Source organism: Aptenodytes forsteri, unplaced genomic scaffold (genome assembly GCF_000699145.1).
Source record: "Aptenodytes forsteri isolate BGI_AS27 unplaced genomic scaffold, ASM69914v1 Scaffold479, whole genome shotgun sequence".
Classification (NCBI taxonomy): Eukaryota; Metazoa; Chordata; class Aves; order Sphenisciformes; family Spheniscidae; genus Aptenodytes; species Aptenodytes forsteri.
This window is the reverse complement of record NW_008794627.1, coordinates 832,335-853,158: the sequence shown is the minus strand read 5'-3', so window position 1 is coordinate 853,158 and position 20,824 is coordinate 832,335. Positions and strand designations below refer to the sequence as shown.

The 20,824-nt window shown below is 41.9% G+C and overlaps 1 protein-coding gene across 1 annotated transcript in view; it reads left to right on the top strand.

Moving 5' to 3' along the window:
- Positions 1–20,824, top strand: part of SYNE2 (spectrin repeat containing nuclear envelope protein 2) — a 200,260-nt gene that overhangs the window by 117,070 nt on the left and 62,366 nt on the right. The window contains exons 67-83 of the mRNA XM_009273371.2: positions 1,509–1,742; positions 4,150–4,317; positions 5,358–5,483; positions 6,434–6,546; positions 7,206–7,347; positions 8,289–8,420; positions 8,999–9,151; positions 9,409–9,618; positions 10,745–10,846; positions 11,931–12,050; positions 12,220–12,420; positions 14,216–14,389; positions 14,990–15,121; positions 17,315–17,511; positions 18,602–18,734; positions 19,645–19,827; positions 20,272–20,418. Coding sequence (XP_009271646.1) covers positions 1,509–1,742; positions 4,150–4,317; positions 5,358–5,483; positions 6,434–6,546; positions 7,206–7,347; positions 8,289–8,420; positions 8,999–9,151; positions 9,409–9,618; positions 10,745–10,846; positions 11,931–12,050; positions 12,220–12,420; positions 14,216–14,389; positions 14,990–15,121; positions 17,315–17,511; positions 18,602–18,734; positions 19,645–19,827; positions 20,272–20,418 — 2,667 coding nt within the window. The remainder of the gene's footprint in view (positions 1–1,508; positions 1,743–4,149; positions 4,318–5,357; positions 5,484–6,433; positions 6,547–7,205; positions 7,348–8,288; positions 8,421–8,998; positions 9,152–9,408; positions 9,619–10,744; positions 10,847–11,930; positions 12,051–12,219; positions 12,421–14,215; positions 14,390–14,989; positions 15,122–17,314; positions 17,512–18,601; positions 18,735–19,644; positions 19,828–20,271; positions 20,419–20,824) is intronic.

The window sequence follows — 20,824 nt, the reverse complement described above, 5'->3', positions numbered from 1 at the left end:
GGTTGCCCAGAGAGGTGGTGGATGCCCCATCCCTGGAGACATTCAAGGTCAAGTTGGCCAGGGGTCTGAGCAACCTGATCTAGTTGAAGCTGTCCCTGCCCACGGCAGGGGGGTTGGACTAGGTGACCTTTAGAGGGCCCTTCCAACCCAAACCATTCTATGATTCTATGGTATCTATTGTTTGTCAACTGAGCCATTGTAACCGTGCACTCCATGGCGCCTCTGTGGTCTCGGTCTTGGCACGTGAACATGACGTGCGCACGAACATCTGCACAGATCATACCAGGTTTTTTTATTCAACTAATTTGACTATATATCGGAGTTTCTATTTCTGTAGAGGAAGGGCATTAAGTTTACTGCAGTAACAATGTCTAGCTGGGAGAGGCAGAGCATGCCATAAGTGTAAACTAAATGCTTATGTACACATACATGTGTGATGAAAGGGTGTCATGCACAGTATTATACATGTGTAATGTTTTGTTATTTAAATGAATGAACTAAACCAAACAGGCTTAGAACTAGAGCTGGAAACTTCAGGTGGCGGTTGAAGTAAACCGGTACTTTTTTATTTCTTCAGTCATGTATACCTCAACAGACACATTTAGACTGTTCTGGGATCTGTATACTCAGATTTACTTTCTGTGTTTAATGGCACTGTCCCATACTATCTCAGAGGCAAACAAGAACAGTAATGATTAAAGTAAGACATTGAAAGCTGAAACAATGCGTTTTTGCTCTCTGATTTTCTGCCAAATCTGATTTTAACACGGAGCTTGTGCAGTACCACTGACCATCTCAGTTGCCTGAATGTATGCTCTAGAGCCATGGGAGCGTACAGGTAGTTTTGTTCTTGTGGTGTTCTGCTTGATTTACTAAGTATCGGTATTTGCATGTGTGGAGTTATATACACACCTGTACAGCCTTCCAAGCAACTGCTGATATCTCCAAGCACTTTAGACTTCTCCTTATTATGGAAGTGTGCAATATTGCTTCTTAAAGGAGGGCAAATAAGAAGAAAGAATTACACAAGACATACTTAAAAATACACCGTTTTTTTCTGTGTGACCTAAAGCCCAAATAAAGCATATTTGACTGTTGGAACCAAACATGCAAGTAGCTTATAAGCATTGCCCAACAGCTTGCTTTGCAGCTTTAAACTGCATTGCTTTCACATCTAACTCCCGCAGAAAAACATCTCTCCTCCGGGGAGAACTGGTTAATGGTGAGTCATCCCACTTCCTGTGCGCTCAGGTATACCTGTACCTGTGCAAATGCAAATCGCTGCCTGGAAACCTGTTGCATCAGATCCTGGATCGCCTGGCTGCTGAGTTTCCCTTTCTTTTTCTCTTTTCTTTTTTTTTTTTTTTTTTTAAATCTGGGAACACGGTGGCAGAGTGGTTTCGGAGCTCTGTGAATATGAAAGTTATACATTTCCCACTGGTAAGGGGAGGGGAAAGAAAGAAAAAAACAGATAGATAACCGCATTTCTTTCATGTGCTTTGCTTCAGAGTGACACGCCGCCTCCTGTCCCCAACGCCACCCAGGGCTCTCGAGGGAAAGCAGGAGACTCAGAGGAAGCGGTGGATGGCAGTAGGCCTGAGCCAGAAACGATCCTCCAGGTGTGCCAGGCCCAGGTTGCCGAGCTGGAACAATGGCTAGACAAAACTAAAGTGTCCCTGAGGTCAGACCCCCAGACCCCCAAAATGCAGCAGATGGTGGAACTGCAGCTTGCTGATTGCCAGGTAAGACGGAGCGGTCAGTTTGCTGCTGCCATCCAAACAAGTTGCCCTTCCCTGGGGTGTGTGTCTGCAGAAAAGCTATGCTTACCACTTCTCTCCCCACTTAATCAGCTTCAGTACACTGCAGAATACAGGTAACTGCTTGGCTTCAGTTTCAGGTGCAGCTTTCCAAGGGATTAGTTAAAATACCTATTTTTAGAGTTGGGATCTTTATGCATCCGGGGGATTTAGGTAGAACTCTTGAGTATTTTAAAGCTTTGGTTTTCTTTGGATTATTTTCAGAAACATGGCTCAGTATAGTTTGAATCCTCTATTAAAAGGCAATTTTTCATTGGTCTCAATCATGATAAATCAGCTAGAAGAAAAGGAATATTTTTTTTCTTTTGACATTGCCACTTTCTATTTTTGTCAGTGATTTAAAAGACTGGTATAAGATAGCTTCCAAGCTGGTAAATTCTTCTTTTGCACTTTTTGCAAAAAGCTACCAGCATAGGTAGAAAGATAGGGGCTTTTCCTCTGCCCTCTGTGAGCGGTGGCAATATTTGAACCTACTGCCGTACTTCTAGGGCAGCCTCTTGCCCCTGATGGCAGCAGAAGGAAAGGAGTGGCTGGTACCTGTTGGTGAAAACGGGTGGAGGAAAACAGGACTGGCATGAGGGGCTGGGGTGGGTGGGAGTCCTGGCATGCAGCTTTTTCTCTGGCATGCAGATTAAAAGAAAATGTGCAGGCATGCTACTTTTGAAGTTCCCTGCGGTGCCAGTCTTGTTGTCCCATAAGCGGGGTCCGGTACCCGGTGTGCAATGAGCCAATCTTACACACAGAGCCAAGATATTTATTTAGCTCATGTTTGTGCTAAGATGGGTGCTAGGTGGTAATTCCACACAGCTAGCACACCACACAAAAGAACTACAGCCTATTTATATTGTTACATGATTAGTAAAAGCCCACCTAAATTCATGGTCATTGGTTAGTTATGTTCAAATTAGCCTCACTTGCTATGTAAATTAGCATGCGTGCTCTTTGCAGGTGTAGGGGGGCAAGTTTTTCCAGTCTTGAATTGAGTCGGTGGTCACAATCTCCCACTGCAGCCTTTATCTTTCCCCTAGTTACCGCAGTTTCTTGCTGACTTCTTGTTTTTTTGGCAATCATCTAGCCTCTGACGCCTTCTAGGGCAGGCTGTTCCCCTTCTATCAGTCTTCTAGTTCTTCTTCAAGGGCATAGTCATTGTAAGGCATGCATTGTTTATACAAGGTAATCAGGCTAGTGCAATGAAGACTGCAGTCTAAGATAGGTATTAACCCAAACATATGGCTACAGTCTGGTGTACCAGTTTGCTTCAAGGACTGAGTCTACCTAAAGCAACAAAATTCACTCACCATAAAGGAGCCAATAGCAAAATATCCCCATTTTAAATTACTAGGAGACATTTCCAGCTGTTTTGTTGTTGTTGGGTGGGGTTTTTTTCATAGGAACCGAGTCCATACCAAGAATTGCCTCTGGGTTTAGGCTGTGATTCAGCCAAGTGCTCCGGCACTGAACTCTGTGGTAATTAGGATCCTGAATGCACCTATGTAGCTGGCTGTGTCTGGATCCCATTCAGGGTCCATGTCAGCATAGGCTTCGACAGGGCAGTTCCAACCAGTAAAAACAAGCAGGCTTAAGGCACCTGTAAGTGCTGCTGAATTCCTGTCAGCTTTTAACAGTTTGGCTCAATGTTAAGACGTGAACTTGGTAGGGGGGAAGGTTTTTCTAACCTAGTCAAGATCTACACAGAAAAATACACATAGCACGAAGCAGAAGCAGTCTCTAGATACAGACGTATGATGTAAAGCAGTTAACTTATTGCAGCTGATTACTTTGCAGTTGAGCCATGGTACCTGTCTCCACACTCACCTTAAAAACATGAGTTTAAAGTAATGCAGAGATGCACTTTGATTCACAGCAGCTTGAATCGAAACCCAGATCCCAACAGCTTACAGTGGCCTGGCTGACACATGGTAATATGTTTTGGTAATTCAGCATCATTCCTCCCAAAGGGTGATGTGATCAGTCTGTGCACTGCCTCCTTCTCCCCCACTGGGGTGTGTTGTCGTCTTGGTTGCATCCAAATCGAGTCTTATCATTTCTGCTCTCCTCTTTTATTATGCCATATCTGAGTTAATATAACTTCCTGCAGAGGCTGTTGTTTGAAACAGTTTTAAGACTAACTCTGTATAAAATTCATTTAATTGTTCAGAATAAAAAGAGACTGTATTGGAGAAAATCTAGGGGGTGTGCAGCTATTTCTCTTTTTGCCTGTATGTTTCTATTCTTTTCAGATGGGGGAAGTGTGAGCATTGACTTCAGAATGTTATCAGGAAAAGGAGTGTTGTACTTCTAAGAATGAATATTTGACTGCTGTCCCTTCTAGGTGATGTTATCAGAGATTGAACAAAAGGTCCTTTCTCTACTGGAAGATTGTGGAGATAGTGCAGACTACCAACAAGAGACAGAGGCTCTTTCCTTGAAGCTGAAGGAAGTGAAGTGCAATTTGGAAAAAGTCCAGATGATGCTTCAAGACAAATACAGTGAAGAGCAGGTAAAGCATATGAATGCTATGCAGAGTGAGAGTGAGAGAGTCATGGTGCTTTAATGTGCTGTAGTTGCAGAAGAACAGTTAGAGCTCACCTTGTGAAGCAAGGAAGGGAGAAAAGTCGATCAGAAATGTCAGACTTGCTATTATTCTGCTTTACAGTGCTGTATAATTATTTGTAGTTTGCCGCAAGTAGTGGATTTTTAATGAGGCTCTGAACTACATCTTTTCTGCTTTAAGTGCTCAGTGACAGAGGTCAAGATTTTGCGAGGAATACAGGAAAAAGGATAAAAAGTTTTTTTATTTTGGTTTGTTTTTTTAAATACCTTTAAAATGCCATAATGTTTCTCTGTGACATATCACAGCAGAGAGGCCTTTAAGCAGTAACTTTCTCTTGGAAGAATGTGTAAATGGTAAGGGCAGTGACTCTGCCAGCTCTCCTGTGCCACAGCTACACACTCTTTGCTGAGTTTCCCAATGGGTGAGACAGTAATTCCCAGCCTCAGAGCTAATTCCCCCTCCGTTGTGTGAGGGGCCAGAGAAGCCCACCTGATGTGTTTGTGTAAGAGCAGCCACAGTCTCTGGTGCTGGAGGGGCACAGTCTAAAAGGGAGCTTGCATGGCCCATGAGAGAATTAGTGCTGGTAAAGGCTCCTGTTGAAATATCTCTGTGAGCACAGACAGATAGAAAATGCAGGTGCATGAGCAAATTTATAAGCATAAATTGCACATCCCTATAATTTGGTCAAACAATAAGAATGGAGGGTTAGTATCAATTAATTTAACAGAAAAAGCAAAACAAGCCTTGTAACTTGTCAGGGAGAGAAATGTGAGGAATTTAGCAGCAGGTTAGAATGGATCAAACTTTCAGTAAGTGGAACTGGACAGAAATCTTTGCCAAAGTAGCAACTGTGTTTCATACACTGCTGATTCTATGTATGGTAAGTCTGAGACAGCTCCACTTTTGCCATTTCCCCAAACTGCACCTGCAGGTTCTGCCCTCTTGTCAAGTCTGGAAGCCTTCCCACAATGGGTCTCTCTTTACAGATTGACAACAGGGAGAGGATCAACCCAGAGCCCCTTGAGATCCTACACTCAAATGGCTCCAGCACACCCCAGCTTGCCCTTGCTGAACAGCCGCTCATTTTGCACAATGGTTTCCAGCACCCACAGGTAATTCTCCTACCGTCCAGGAGCCAGGCTGCTCCTCATCCCCTGTGGGTGTGGGGGACAGCTGTGTTTATTACCTGCTGCAATTTTCACTGTGGGATCAAGTCTATCAAGGGTAGGTTTCAGCCACTCCTCTCCTCCAGGATTCGGGCAGTTTGTCAGGATGGAGAAAGGCCTCACCCCTAAAATCCCATGTCCAATAGGTTTAGTAATACTACAAAGCTGGATGGTACCCTGACACTTGCCTTGTATCATAATGATTCAGATGGCATCACCTATCCCTCCAATCTCCTATCTTTGAAGCAGTGATGTATTATGAAATCTGAATCTATATATTGACATTGCTTTTGAAGATTAATTTGAAGCTAAAGCTTTGTGAACGTTTTCCCATGGGCTAACTGACAATGACTTTAAGGTTGTTGTTAACACAATAAAAAAATCCTGTGATGTTCTGTGCTCTGTAAACTACTTCTGTTTTGCTAACTGCAAATTAGCTTTTGCCCTTTTCATGCTGTTAGAAAAGAGTTGGAGAAAATGATCCAGCCTGAGCTGCTTTTCACTTGACTTTTCACTCTACACTCCCTTTTTAACTAATGGAACTCAGCCTCATGTTTGAGCAAATCCCCATTTTCCCTTGCCTTTTTCTCTGTGTAAGGATGGCAGTCGATGGCCTTTAAATTTCTATATGTGTATAGTTTGTTTCTGACTGATGGTTTTTACTTTTAAAACTTTAGCTCAGGCAGAAATATATTCCATGAAAATACACGTTTTCAGAAAATGGTTTGTTTGGTAAACTCATGTTACACATAAACTGCATTTTATTCTGATAGATGTATTCTTATTTTCTTTGCTAAATGAATTCATGTAAAGTGATTGGAAAAGCACAATCATCATTTCAGATTAATACAGTGCACACAACTGATTTTACTGTTCACGCTATTCTCTGTGCACAGGATCTGAAAGTAAAAGCAGCTGAGCAGAAAAGCCTCATTGACTTCATTGAGTCGTGCGTGGAAAAAATGCAGCCACAGTTTGAGGACAGCGTGACACAGAAATTAGAATCAAGGTACAAAATAACAAAATCAGTTACCAAATTCAGTGATGTAAAACTGCCTAAACCTGCTGAAACTTTGCAGTGGCACCATTGGTTCTGTGCAGGGATGTGTGCCTTTAGAAGAAAAATTGCAGAAGCTGGGAGATTTCTGCTATCAACAGTCTAGAGAAATGGAGTCTCATTTATGTGACAGCCTCTTTGATGTTGGGCTGACTCCAATGCTTAGAGTCAGTCTTGATATCAGGCAGGACTGACACCTGCCATAAACTAAAGCAGGCCCATCCAGAGGCAAGTTGGGTATCTCTGTTCACAGCCTTTGCTGTACAAATGCACAGAGATACCCGGCCAGGTTTAAAGGCAGCATCTTTGAAAAGGAGGCATTGGGATCATGCACATTCCAGCACGGAACCAAGACATGCTACAGGACTATGCTCCCCATATTGTCGTTTCAGAGATGGAGGCTGCCAGCAGGTCTCTAGGGTGTTTCACTGGAAGGGAAAAGCCCAAAGGAATGTATCAAAGCTTGGATTAAAGATCATCCATGCACTTGGTTTCACACTGGTTTTGAGGCAGGAGCAATAGAAACTAGTCTTATACAAGAAGTCTTACAAAGCTAGTTTTGCTTATTCTGCTTCAGTATTTGCCATTCTAACAATGTTTTCTCAATACAGCAATGGAGAATCTGATCCAAAGGGCAAGCAGGCTGATGCTACCTTAGCTCCAAAGGACCAAATGGGTAATAAATGGCAATATTTACAACAAGAGCTGTCATCAAAGATGAAATCTCCTCTCTGCCAGCTTGTGGAACCTCAGGTCCGTTTTAAGTTCAGTAAAACACTCTTTCTGCAGGCAGTTGGTTGTGGTAAAGATAGCAATTAGTGTATCTTCCTGCATCATCGTATCATGTCTCTTCATCAGATAACTGAAATCTGTGCAAGCGTTCTCCAGAAGAAATTGTTACTGCATACTGTTTTCATGATTGTCTTTTAATTTTACTTTGAGGTAAATAATGTCTCTGAAGTAGTGACTACTAAGCATAGTGTGGGAGCACATAGGTGAATCCTTGTAGTTAACATTCAGACCAGATGTTATCTGCTTAATTCTGTCAAGAGAACTAAGAGAGTTTAACCAGCAAACTCCCAGCTGATTTTCATGGATGTGGACTAAGTCTCAGTTCTTGCAAGTGAGAACATACCTCTGGCTTAAATTTTGTTCTGCCGTTCACCATTGTGTTCTCTCTTTCTCACATATCAAAAGTGGAGTTTGGACTGCAACAAAAGCACGCTATGTATATATTCTGAACAGACTGCAGAATTTCACTGCTTGGACAAAACTATAATTTTTGTTGTTAACAAATTTGGTCACATTAAATTAGAATGACTCGATTCCCTCTTCTCTGAAATTACTGCATTACATGGAAAAATATCAGTCATCCTTTTAGGATGAATGTCAGCTCTTTTTCAGGCAAGACTTACACTGCAGTGGGCAGTAGGGCTGCGTTAACACAAACTACAACGTGTAGCCCTTAAAGCTGGGAATCAGAGGCTCCTTTTTCAGTCAACCTCCCATCAGGGCATAGCCTACCCAACTAATTTTTGCCAGTAAAAAGGGAACCCTGCTATCCAGGTGCTTTATATTAATGCCTTGAAACTTTCATTTTAATGCTTTTTGGGAGGAATGTTATCTAGTTGCCCATAGCCCTGTCTTCATTTGAGCTGTTCACCTAATTACAATGTTCTTTTTCCAATTGTTAGATTACAACAAAGATGAACATGCTGCCGCGAGGCACGTTTGCTAGTGCAGGAACCCCAACTGTGGAAGAACTGAAAACTTACACTGTCCAGCTGGGAGACCTAAGCCAAGAAGCAAATGTGGTGCATGCACAGGTAAAAATGGCATGTTCTAGCATTGCAAAAAATACCCAGGATTCTAGACAGAAGACACTGTTTGGGCACTGGGAAACATAGCCAATAATCATATTGTTGCAAATGGCGTTCACTGTAGTGTAGCTTTTGCATCAGGTATGGACTATAATGTAGAAATCAGCTTAGGATTTTGAGAGGAAACATTTCAAGTTTCAGCTATGATACTTCTGCTACCTGAATCCAAAGATTTGCTAGTGTCAGTAAAACTCCTCAAACTGTATAAAGCAAGGAGCCTGTGAATGATTTCAGTAAATCTGCAGTATTGGAGCTGACAAGACAAATTGTGTTGTGCCCGTTCCTGAGATGAGACCTGTAAGACCACAGCCACTCCCAATACATAAAGGGTCATTGTCTCAGCTTTGGCCTTGACAGCTCTGAATATTACATGCATATAATTGTCTTATCCAAGTCCGTCCCTCAGGATTTCATTAATTCCATTTTATTATTAGCTGACTGAACCACCAACCTTATACGAGTGAATAAATCTTAGCCATGCCTTGGGTGAAAGTACTGAAAACTTCTGACTTGCCTTTACCCAGGATAATGTGGCAGAGGAAGTCTCTTCCAATTTGGACAGAAAATTGTTTGAGCTGCTTCTGGCGATCAGCCGATGTTTGAATAACATGGAAGAGATGTTAAACACCTCAGTCCTCTCCACCGAAGAGGCAGCCGTGCAGCAGGCTCTTTATGAGGTAACTGTCCTAAAGCATCCAGGGAAGGAGAAACCCCAATGGACTTCTGTTACAACAGAATATATACGGCCTGATACTTCCTCTCTGTTTTGCTGGTATTATTCAGGAATAACACCACCAAACTATTTGATGTTGCACAGTTTTGGGCCTATTGCTTTTAACAACAATTATCAACTTGAGTCCTGCTGCCTTTTACAGGCAAGAGTTCTTGGACAGAGACCATTTTCACTCATGTTATCTTTCTTTCAACCCTTCAGACTCTTTCTGTCGAGCTGCAAAAACTTCACGCTGATCTGAGTGATAAAAAGGATGATCTTCTAAAGTCTATTAGCTGTGCTGGTGGGAGCACAGATGTGTTCTGCGAGTGCTTTAACAACTTGCAGGCACGGCTGGAACAAACTCAAGCTGCCACTGCTTCAAGGAGCAACTCCATGAAAGCTGGGCTGGATCATAATAGCAATTATCAGGTACTCCACTGCCAAATGCACATCTTGCTTCACAGCATCTGTTAGACTTGTCAGTGTTAATGCATTTGGGTTACAGATGAGCAATCTGTAATGGGCTTTCTTTTTTTTGGTACTAAACAAACTTGTCTTGGCCTCTCAAGAAGCAAATTAATTTTGCTGCTTACAGTGCTATTTGCAATGCTGACTGCCGTAGAGGCCTTGATCACAGTAGAAAATTTGCATGCGGAAACGATGGAAGTAACCTGGGATCCCATGCGCGCTGAGCTACAGGCTAAAGCAAGTTTCTGTGTGTAGGGATTAGGCCAAGGAGGGTTTCGTATATTCTTTCTGCTGCTGTGTGGACTCAGGAGAGGCAGGCTTCTTCCCTTTTGGTGCCATGTCTGGCACTGGGCTACTTCTAGCTATATATTGGAGGTTGATTTGACCCTTTGTATTTACTGTTCCTTTAGATTTTGTGTCACAGTAGCAGAAGCCATAGTTTTGCAAATTTGCCTTTTTTTGTTCTTTTTCGGAAAAGCAGATAATGAGAAACTTTTCTATAGATTCTCGTGATGGGCTAAATCTACTAGCTATTGCTGGCAAATATTCAGATCAGGTATTTAGGCTGAAGTAAGGAAAGAAAAGCCTGGTCTTTGAAATACAGTTTCTAATGTCCAGCAAAACTCCAGTGTGCTCATCATCTGCAAGTCAGCCTAGCTCTTTACTGCTGAATAATAAAACAGTTCCTTTGAAGAACACTGGGATGTTGTCTCCAAACAGTAGCAGGACTAGTCCTGCAGTGTTTACTTATGCATAATCCATGGAGCTCCATCAGTTGCCAGTAATGGGCTCATTTTCTCATTTTCAGAAGAGAAGAATTTGTTTCTCTTAAGTTTCACAGATTTTTATGGTCATAGAGGATCATTGTGACAGAGTAATCTGCTTTCTTACACTACACAGACTACAGAATTTCCCTCTCTAAATTACTGCTTTAAGCCCATAATGCACATGCTTTATTTTGTTTTTTTAAAGAGGAAAAAAGTGCTTTTGCCGTAAGAGGTAACCATTTTGTTTGCTGTGTAATTTTGTCTGGTCATTACTATATTCCTGATACGTGATATACTTCTGATGTTTGTTTCTTTTGCAGAATGAAACCAGGCTGCTCTATGATCAGTTAACTGAGAAAAAAGCTGCACTGCAACAATGCTTGAATGCAATACGTGGACATAATGTTTCTGAACAGCTTCAGGTAATTTCATGAGAAGGAAAGGAGAGGAACAATTCTCAGCACTAGCTATTATTTCCAGTTTTCTGCAATCTATTAAGTTTCATATTTTCTAAAGTTTGAGTCTCACTTAGGTTTTAAGAATGGGGGAAGGAGAGAGTTCAGTATTCGCCACCCCTTTTTATTTTTTTACTACACCCCAATCCGTAGTCAGACCTAATTCCAGTCCTTTTAGTAGTTGGAGTGGAGGAACCAGTCTTTCCACAACCTGTCAGAGCAAATACACCCCACACTACGGCAGGGAAGAAAAAGAGCTACACAAAGTACAGCACTTCACACGTTATGCCTTTTTATATGCAAAACTAGCTTTTCTTTGTGGGAGTAGGACTCCGGTATTTATATCTACTCATTCAGCATTTATGAGCACTTTATTGTATGGCATTTGACCAATTAAGCTATTTTCTTCGACCTTCATAGGGATTAGCAGAGAATTAAAAATGAACAGACTGCATATCCTCCCCAGAATGGTCATCGGCCATCTACCTACTTGTTGGTGAAGCAAAGAGGATGTCCTGAAACTTTTTTGTTACAGGCTTATAACCTTGTTTACAGGCAAAATTTTCTGCCAGGCTGAAAGCTATGTTCAGAACTGCTGAATCCCCTAGCAGGGACTGCTGCCTCAGATATATTCTGTCAAGTAACCACTCTTGGACAAGGAATGCCAGAAGTACATAGCTTCCCTTCCTTCAGAGAGAACCTGTCTCAATCCATCCCTGACTGAGTCTTTCTACTTCATAAGAAAAAATGGTATTTTCTGAGTCCATGATTCCCTTTAATGGCTGCTCTTGAATTAGTAGGCTGAAATCCATGTTGAATGTTGGACTGAGACACAAGACCTGAATTCCCTTCCTGGCTGTGCCGTGTGAACCCAGTAAGCTGTGTCATGAACAGTCTTGTCTATTTAGCTTATAAGCTCGTTGGATCTTGGGGTCTCATTGTGAACTTACACAGTACTAGCACAGCCCCTGGATCTGCTGCACTACTAGTGATAATAGAACATTTAATGGAACACAACTCTTCCTAATAGCTTATTCTGTCCTTAATTCAGAAAACTGATGCCTGTGCTTTGGAGCTGCAAAACTTCGAAAACCAAGTAGCAAAATTGAGAGGCCATGGGGAAAGATTTCAGTTACCTATCACCTTAATCCAGGAAGCTTATAAATTAGAGGTAAGAGCACAGTACAGTTTCCACTTGCTCAGCAAGGTTTGATTCTTCTAAGCAAGGTATTTTTGGCATCAAAAGGCTGATGGTTATTTTGCATTCTGGGAATGTATGTGTGGGTTTGTAGGATTCATTTCTGTCCTTCATGAATCACTAAACTGTGTTTACGTTGTAGGATGTTTTGGATGACATGTGGGGGATTCTGAAAGCAAAGTATGTGGAACTGAACTCTCCTTCCATCAGTGAGAGCCAATATGAGGACTTACTTCATGGATTTGCAGAGCTGGTAGCTATTGGACAGGAGAAGATTGCACAGGATCCAAAGCAGCTAACGAAAAGCAGAGCAGCTCTACAGTCTCACCTGGAAAATCACAAGGTATAAGATGTTTATCACAGCACTGCTCATATCAGCATAGCAGGAGCACTGTTTTCTGTGACTGGTTTCTCTCCAGTGTTATGGAGAAGAATAACTAGCTCATAGCATAGGGGAGGGACTGAAGTACGTGCAGAAAACAAAGTAAAGTTTTTCAGTAGACCAAAATAGGACCCACTAAAACATGAAAGAGAGGTTGTTATTACAGCTGCAGTTTTGGTGTTAAATTAAGATCAGGATTTCAGTTTTGTCAGTCTAATACTACTTTGGCTACCTCAGAACTTATTGATATGTGAGGAAAACACATCCTTCTAATTACTGGTAATAAATCAGTAGTGAGATTCCTGAAGTTGCTGTCTGGCAATTGGGGGTTGAGCCTTTGCTTTCAGCATTCTGTGCCGTTGTGATCTGATGGAGGAAACTTACCCATAACAGCTCCTCTTCTGAAGGGAGGATAGTTTAGATCCTCCCGTTGGCAGCCCAGTTTCCCCTATACCCAACTGCTACATGCTTGATGGGAGATGGCTGAGAATGCACCTGCATCCTCACTGTCCTGCCACTTGGCAAGAAGCCCTGGCCAATGCTAGTCACTCAAAGATGTCTCTGTCATGTCAACGCTTTGATTTAACTGCTCCACATAGCTCAAACTCCCTTAAGAATTGCTTCAGGCTGCCAAGCACTGCAAACCACTACTCCAGAGTCACAGGGATTATGTTTGTCACTCGCAAATTGCCCTTAGCAAAGCAAAATGTTAGGAATTTATTTACAAAGGAAAACAAATAATGTATCTGCATTCCAAATATACATACATTGATTTACAAAAGCAAAATAAAACTGCTGTTTTCCCTGCCCTGGTTATCAAGACTTATCAGGATGCTCACGTAGCCTATGCCTGGGGTATGGTCCTTAAGTGAATTTCTTGTACTAGTTATTAGTTCTTAGTGAAGATCTTGATTGAAGAGTGTGATCTTAAACCCTCAAAGCTTTTTTGTGGGGGAAAGTGTTCTGTTAAGATTCAGATGTTTCCCAAGAGCTCAGCTGAGCCGTAACTAAATCAAACTGTTACCCAGTTATCCCAAAGGATTATTGTGCCCTACCTACTATTTAGGTCTTAGAACTGCTAATACCCTTGGTGCTTGGAGTCACCTCCCATCCAGGTGAAACAAACTGGATAATGGCTGTCTGGTGATAGCTACCTCATGCTAAACTATGGATTTATTTATAGTTAAACTCTTCCTTCCATCATCTTCATACAACATCTTTGTATTTCACAGGAACTGAAGGTATAAATGTAGATCTTTTTCTTTAGAAATGTATAAATGAAAATAGTGTATGCAACTCATCTGCACCAGGGGGGGTTTAGACTGGACATTAGGAAGCATTTCTTTACCAAGAGGGTGGTCAAACACTGGAACAGGCTTCCTCGAGAGGTGGCCGATGCCCCAAGCCTGTCAGTGTTTAAGAGGCATTTGGACAATGCCCTTAATAACATGCTTTAACTTTTGGTCAGTCCTGAAGTGGTCAGGCAGTTGGACTAGATGATTGTTGTAGGTCCCTTCCAACTGAAAATATTCTATTCTATTCTATTCTAATCACTGGTTCTTGACTAACTGTAAAATGATCAGTAACTGCACATCCTGGGGTAATGCAGAATTTGGGTAGAAGGCTCCTGACTCTAGCTATAAGAGACCCTGAAACTGGCTACTCTTCTCAGTGAGTCTTCTCTGTCTTCTTCATACTCCTGCTGTGGGTGTGTGATTTCTCTTAAAGAGCAAGCTTTAACTTGGGTTTTTTTCAGGACTTCTTCCACAACCTCATGACCCACATGGCTTTAATGCAAGCATTTTCCAAGAAAGTGACTCCCTCCATCCTACAAAAGAGAGAAGCATTCTGGAGAGAGCTGGTGAATGAAGTCAAGTTGCTGGAACAGAAGGCCTGCCAGTATGGTATACACTTAGAGAGCCTGTTAAAGGTAATGAGTCAAAAGAAACCCAGAATAAAAGCTGGAGGGAAGAAGGAGAAGAGTTGTGTCTAGGGGAACCCTTTCCACACCAGTGATTCTTTGGCTAGTAGTTGTCCTTCCCTGTCTCCATTGGACAGCAACAATCTATTACTTGTTCTGTGTGTGTCAGTAAACTGGCTTTTTTCCTCAGAAACCTCTGAAAGTGGTTTTGAAACATTTCAACCTATTACTCTGACATTGGTGGGACTTCATGACTTCTTGCAGTGATTTTTTGAGTGCCTGGACTGATAGGAGAGCCATTTAAGGCACAAAAATACCAGCAGCACTTTAAAATAAAACCTAAACATTGATCTGAAAACACCCCTAGAGAACAAAAAAATAAGTATACTACTTTAAAATAAGAAACCTTGAAGATATTAGAGAATGAATTAATTAATTCATCTGTGGTGAAATCATGTCGCACTTTAATATTTCCATATTATTCACCTATTGTCATGTTCTGTTTCATTAAAGTAAGAGCTGTTGATGCTAGAATAAGCATTAAGGCCTCAGTCTGGTGTAGCAAAAATGCAGATGTGTGCTATGTTAATGATGCAATGTATTTTTTAGGAGTGGATGGAATTTGATGATGAATGCCTAGTTTTCAATAAGGAGTTAGAGGCACTTGCCTCTACATTGCCTTCTGTGAATTTGGTTGAAGAAACAGAAGAAAGATTAATGGAAAGGATTGCACTTCTACAGGTATTTATGTGTCTGTCTCTCTGACTGGTTTTCTTTGTGGACCTGTAGAGCTTTGTGTCCTTGTCTGTGTGTGGATGCAAGCTGAAAACTTACTTTTAAAAGTAGAAAATTGGGCTGCTAATTTCAGCCAGGGGCTATAAGTTCTTTTAAGTGGGAGTAATGACTATAGCTACTTTTGAACTTGGTCTTCAAATGCAAATATTTGGGAGAAGATAGCGTGCAGGCTACATGGATCCCAAGGACAGCAGGGAGCCTTAGGGTGAACACAGAGCCACTTCTCTGTAATTCAGGAAAGATTCATGCCATGATGTAAAACCTATGGAAGAGGAGAATCAACCCAGTGCCTTCAAATATCTGAACCCCTGGTTGCAATAGAAGGTCTACAGGTTTACCAGCTCCTTTTAAAATCCTGAGAATTCAAAAAAAGATGTCCTGATTTCTATCATAACAAAGATAGAATGGCATATAGGCTCCTGGTTTGTTCCCAGCTGCATCTCCGATGACAGAGCTATACCTTTATTTAGAACCTCAATTCCAGTTGGAAACATTTTATCTATGTTTTAAACACATTGGAATATAAGGATATGAAAGCAGCCTTTATGGTTGTTTTATAAAATTAAGAAGAAATAGCGTCCAATAAACTTAGTGATCTATCTTCAGAGAGTGCTCTGGATTCCTCACAAGTTTGACCTTTCTCAGTCTTCAGAGGACCCACTCTATTAGAAATTTTTGAATTAATGAGTCTTTGGGTCTATATTGAGTCCAGTTTGATATTTAGATTCATAGACTATTAAGGCAAAAAGGACTACTGTGATTTAATCTAGTTGACTGCATAAAAGAGATCATTGGACTTTCCCAGAAAATTCTGAGCTACAGTAAAGCTTTTGAAATAAATCAACAGTAGATATTTACAATCACAGTGGCCCTATGGTGCTTTTGATGCCTGTCGCACTGAGGCAGGAGGCGTGCAATATTTGCATAGCCATTGATTGCAAAGTTGCCTGGTTCGCTTTGGTTTTTAAGTTCTTAACTAGCTTTTCACTCTTAAGTCTTTATTTGTCTTTAAAGACATCAGAAACAAAGTAGTAAGGCTTTAGAAGATGCTTTTGGGGGGAGTCCCAACACTGGAGCTTCACAGTTTCAAGGACAGAGCAGAATAAAATTCTCTGGGGCTTAATTCCTGTGAGACAAATATCCCTATTAATAATATTGTACAAGCCCCTTCTGCCTGGAGAGAAGTGAGATACTTGCACATCACACAATTGCTATTTTTTGCCTTCTCCCTAGGACTGATCCTTCCTTTTTGCTTTTCACTCTTAAGTCTTTATTTGTCTTTAAAGACATCAGAAACAAAGTAGTAAGGCTTTAGAAGATGCTTTTGGGGGGAGTCCCAACACTGGAGCTTCACAGTTTCAAGGACAGAGCAGAATAAAATTCTCTGGGGCTTAATTCCTGTGAGACAAATATCCCTATTAATAATATTGTACAAGCCCCTTCTGCCTGGAGAGAAGTGAGATACTTGCACATCACACAATTGCTATTTTTTGCCTTCTCCCTAGGACTGATCTGCTTCCTTTTTTTTTTTCTTTTTTTTCCCTTTTCTCATTTTGACCTACCAGTGAAGTGTAGCAATGGTAAAATGATGCTTTGTTTTTATTCAGCTGCTAAGCAAACCAGACCACTCCTACGTCTTTTACTTAATGTCTTCACTGTTCACTCATCATTCTTCCCTGCCACCATTATTCCATAATTGTCCCAACAGCTTCCTTCAAAACACTGGTAACATTTTTTTAAATAGGATAGAGCCAGAAGGCCCTCTAAGAACAGGAGGGCAATAGCTTTCTGCTGGGGACAGTCATATGTTTGGACAATGCAGCCAGATCTGGTAGAGAGTGTTTGTCCATTGCTTGAGATTTACATGTGTCAAAAAAGCCCATCAAATCATAACACAGTCATTCTGATAGTGTATGACACTATATTGAGATCTGTCTTGATCTATCCAGAGGAAACAAAAAAAAAAAACCTGTGTCCCTTTTGCATGTAATGAAGTACAGATTCCTTCCGTTTGGAAAATAAAATACATGACAGAGGAAATGTGAGATTAAGAAGCTAGAACAAATGATATGTGTTTTTCTAGCTGTGTTTTCAGTTTTTAAAATATTATTGTTTTGCAAACTTCCCATATTGTGATAGCAAATCAAAAGCAGTGTTGATGAAAAGCATGCCAGGCTGTACCAGATGGTGAAAGAAGGGAAGAAATTGCTGACTGCTGTGAGCTGTCCAGAAATAAGAAGCCAGATTGGGAAGCTGGAAGAGCAGTGGTTGTCTTTAACCAAAAAAGTTGGCCATGAACTACACCGACTTCAGACGTTACTCAAACTCTTGGTCAGGTGGGTATAACTCAGAAAGCAATTGGAGATGTGAGCTAGAAATTAGTTTCTGACCTTCTATAGATGTATTTTCTGAATACATCTGACAGTGAATTAATAAATAACATAGGTCCTTTAACTTAAAAATGAGGGGGAAAAAAAAAAGCAGTGGTGATCAGAAAAATGGCTCTTTATTACACAGCTGATTTTCTCTCACTGCGTAGACAAGTGCTTCACTTCCTGCTTGTTTTTGTAGGAAAAATAGTTTGATTGCTGCCATTGCAAAGTCAGTGCATTTAGGTGAGAGTTAGCTGCATCGTGCTGCAGTTTGTACATTGGAAGTGTTAACAGAAGCTCTGATCATGCTGCCCTAAGCATTTTGGCCTGCTACAAATGCAAGCTAGCCTTGATTCCCATGCAAAGGCATAATGCCCCTGTCTGTGCACGTACACTATCCACCTTACAAACATTCAAGACCTGGCTGAAATGCTGCCTCAACTTGTGTTTTGAAGCTCTACAAAGGGGAAGGACCCAAGCATGCTCAATGCTTTCACATGGCCCAAGCCAACTGTCAATGCGGTCCTGGCAGTCAGGTGGAGACAGTTCGGGGCTCTACAGCCCAGTCCACCAGCTGGTGTACCAAGCTCAGCTCTCCCTGCACCCGGTCTGTGTGCTCTGAGCTCAGGCTGGCTGGACCTATAGTGTGGACAGAGCATGCTGGTGTTTGTTGGTATTTACCCCTGCTGTGTATTCTGCACTGTATCTTGCAGTGTGCACAATCTCCTCTGGTAGTTTTGACCTCCAATAAAGCTCTTCTCACCCATGTAAGCTTGTCCTAGCAACTGCTGGGTGGATACAGAAAGAGGATATTTTCAGGGAGAGCAGACCAGCTGAAAAGAGCTGATAGGAACAGTCTCGTGTACTTCCAGCAGAACTGCTGTGTTGCACATCAATCCATGCTGTAGCCATGCTTCTGCAGGGTTATGTAGCAGGACAGGTGTCAGAATAGCACATGCCTCCTCACAGAGAGGAAGACAACTTGGAGGGTGAGAAATGTATCCTAGACTCAGCTAGGAGATGTATGTTTGTGTGTTTTGTTTTCTCCTTGTAGCTACAATAGAGACTCGGAGGAATTAATGAAATGGCTGGATTCTGCACAGCAGAGAATGAAATTTTGGAAGGAGCAGTCTCTCAACGTGTCACAAGATCTTCCCACCATCAGGGATAACATCAACAGCTTGTTTGTAAGTCAGTTCTCCTGCTAGGTTTAGATAAAACATCATGACTTCCAGAGAAAATGGCCCTTTTGAGTGATTTTTGTATTTGCCATGACCCAGAAGCTGCCCACAGAATATGGCACTGAATGGCTTTGTGCCCCAAAGCCAACCCATTATCTGTGTGGGGAGCCATGAGGGTGGGAGGCCACCAAAGACCTTCCTTCAGATTGCGAGGCCAGCCAGAATGCATAAATCAGAATGGAATCCTCTCATAATGAGCTCCCAGCTGCAACACATCACAGCCCAGCCAGGAACTCTTATGCACCTACAGTGTAACAGCATGGTTTCTGTCTTGCTCCTGATGCCAAATACCAGATACAACAGTTCAGCCAAGCTGATGGGCCACTTACCATCTGAACCTGGAGCGTGGGCTCAGGGAGCAGGGGTGAAGACAGTGGGGCTGTGAAGATGGTGAGCCAAAGTCAGGGAAGAGAAACATGCTGAATTGCGTTTCATGTCTTTGCCTGCCCTCTGGTTCTGTGCTTCCCTTGTATAACTAACCAGGAGGTTCAGCCCCAGCATGAGGCCTGACAGAGGGAGTCTTGCACAGTGGGAAAGCAAAGCATCGTGAAGGTTGGAGCCAGACAGAGACTTGAGGACTGGGGTTTCTCCTTGGACCTCTTGTGTGAAGTGGGCATCAGGATATTCCCAATCCCTGTGGAACAAAAGGTGGCATTCAGCATTGTATCAAGCTGGGCAGAAAAAGGCCTTACCTGCTGCCAGAACGTGTTGAGTTTAGGTTTTCTGAACTTTACAAACTTGCTAAAATCTGTTTGTTGAGGCAGTTCATCCTGTGACTGAAAACCTGGTTTGTCTTCTTTATTTAAATAGATACATAAATATTTACCCTCTTTTAAATTTCTCTCGTGCACCTCAGACATTCTCTAAGGAAGTTGATGAAAAATCTTCCCTGAAGTCATCTGTGGTGAGCACTGCCAACCAGCTCTTTCATGTGAAGCAAGCTGATACTGCAGCACTTAGGTCATCTTTGGCAAAGTTTGAGCAAAAATGGGGAGAACTGATTATACAGCTCCCAGCCATCCAAGAAAAGCTTCACCAGGTGAGGAGAAACTCTGCTGCCATCCCTCAGTTCAAGCTAAATAATTACTTTAAAATGTTGCTGCAGGGATTCAGAGAGCCCCCGCAAAGCACCTCTTTCCTAATTAGCTGTCTGTCTTGCTCTCAGACTATCCTCAATATTGTACTGCAGTTTAATTATTGCAGTGGTCTTCCTGGGCTGTTCTGCACATATCTATCATCTTTATTTACAGTTTTATATGAAAGTATGTTACAATTAGAAAGAATTTTATTTCAAATTTCTGAATGCTCGAACTTTTCTTAATTTAAGTCATATGCCCCTCTGGAGCACAGGGCTCACTTTCAAGTTCATACCCCGATAATTGCAATTATAGTGCCTGAGCCTGTCTAAAAATACAGATGTCATCTTCCTTGATATTTCTTAACAAGCACAGTGTAGATGATTCATTATATGCTTTACCCCCAGCTTCAGATGGAAAAACTTTCATCGCGGGAAGCTATTGCTGAACTAATGACCTGGCTGGACCATGTGGAACAACAGCAGGGACATGAGGAGACAATAAATTCACAACATAGTGCTGCCCAAGTCAGAAGCCTTCTTCAGAAGTACAAGGTAAATGGGAAGCTGTAAGTCCAGGCCTTCTGCAAGGTGTTTGGCTGTAACAAGGATGGAAACAGCCTACAGGCACTTTCATATCCTTCCCCTTGCTCTCGGGAGGGTTCCTCAAACAGTCTCAAAGGTGCCTTAACATCTTCCTTTATAAAAACCTTTTGCTTCCATGCCGCACAAAACACTGCCTGCCCTGCAATACAGCTACTGCCTGCTGTGATATAATCTCCTTTTCCTCATGCTGTCCCATCTGTCTCTCTTGTTCTCTCTCTTACATTTAGATTATAAAATGTGTTGAGCAGGAAAGCTTTGCTTCCTTAGGAAGATAGACTCTGTGTTTGTGCTGTGTTTTAGTCTGCCTTTTCAACAAGGAATACCTCGTAATTTTGGAGCTCCATAGACAGGGTTC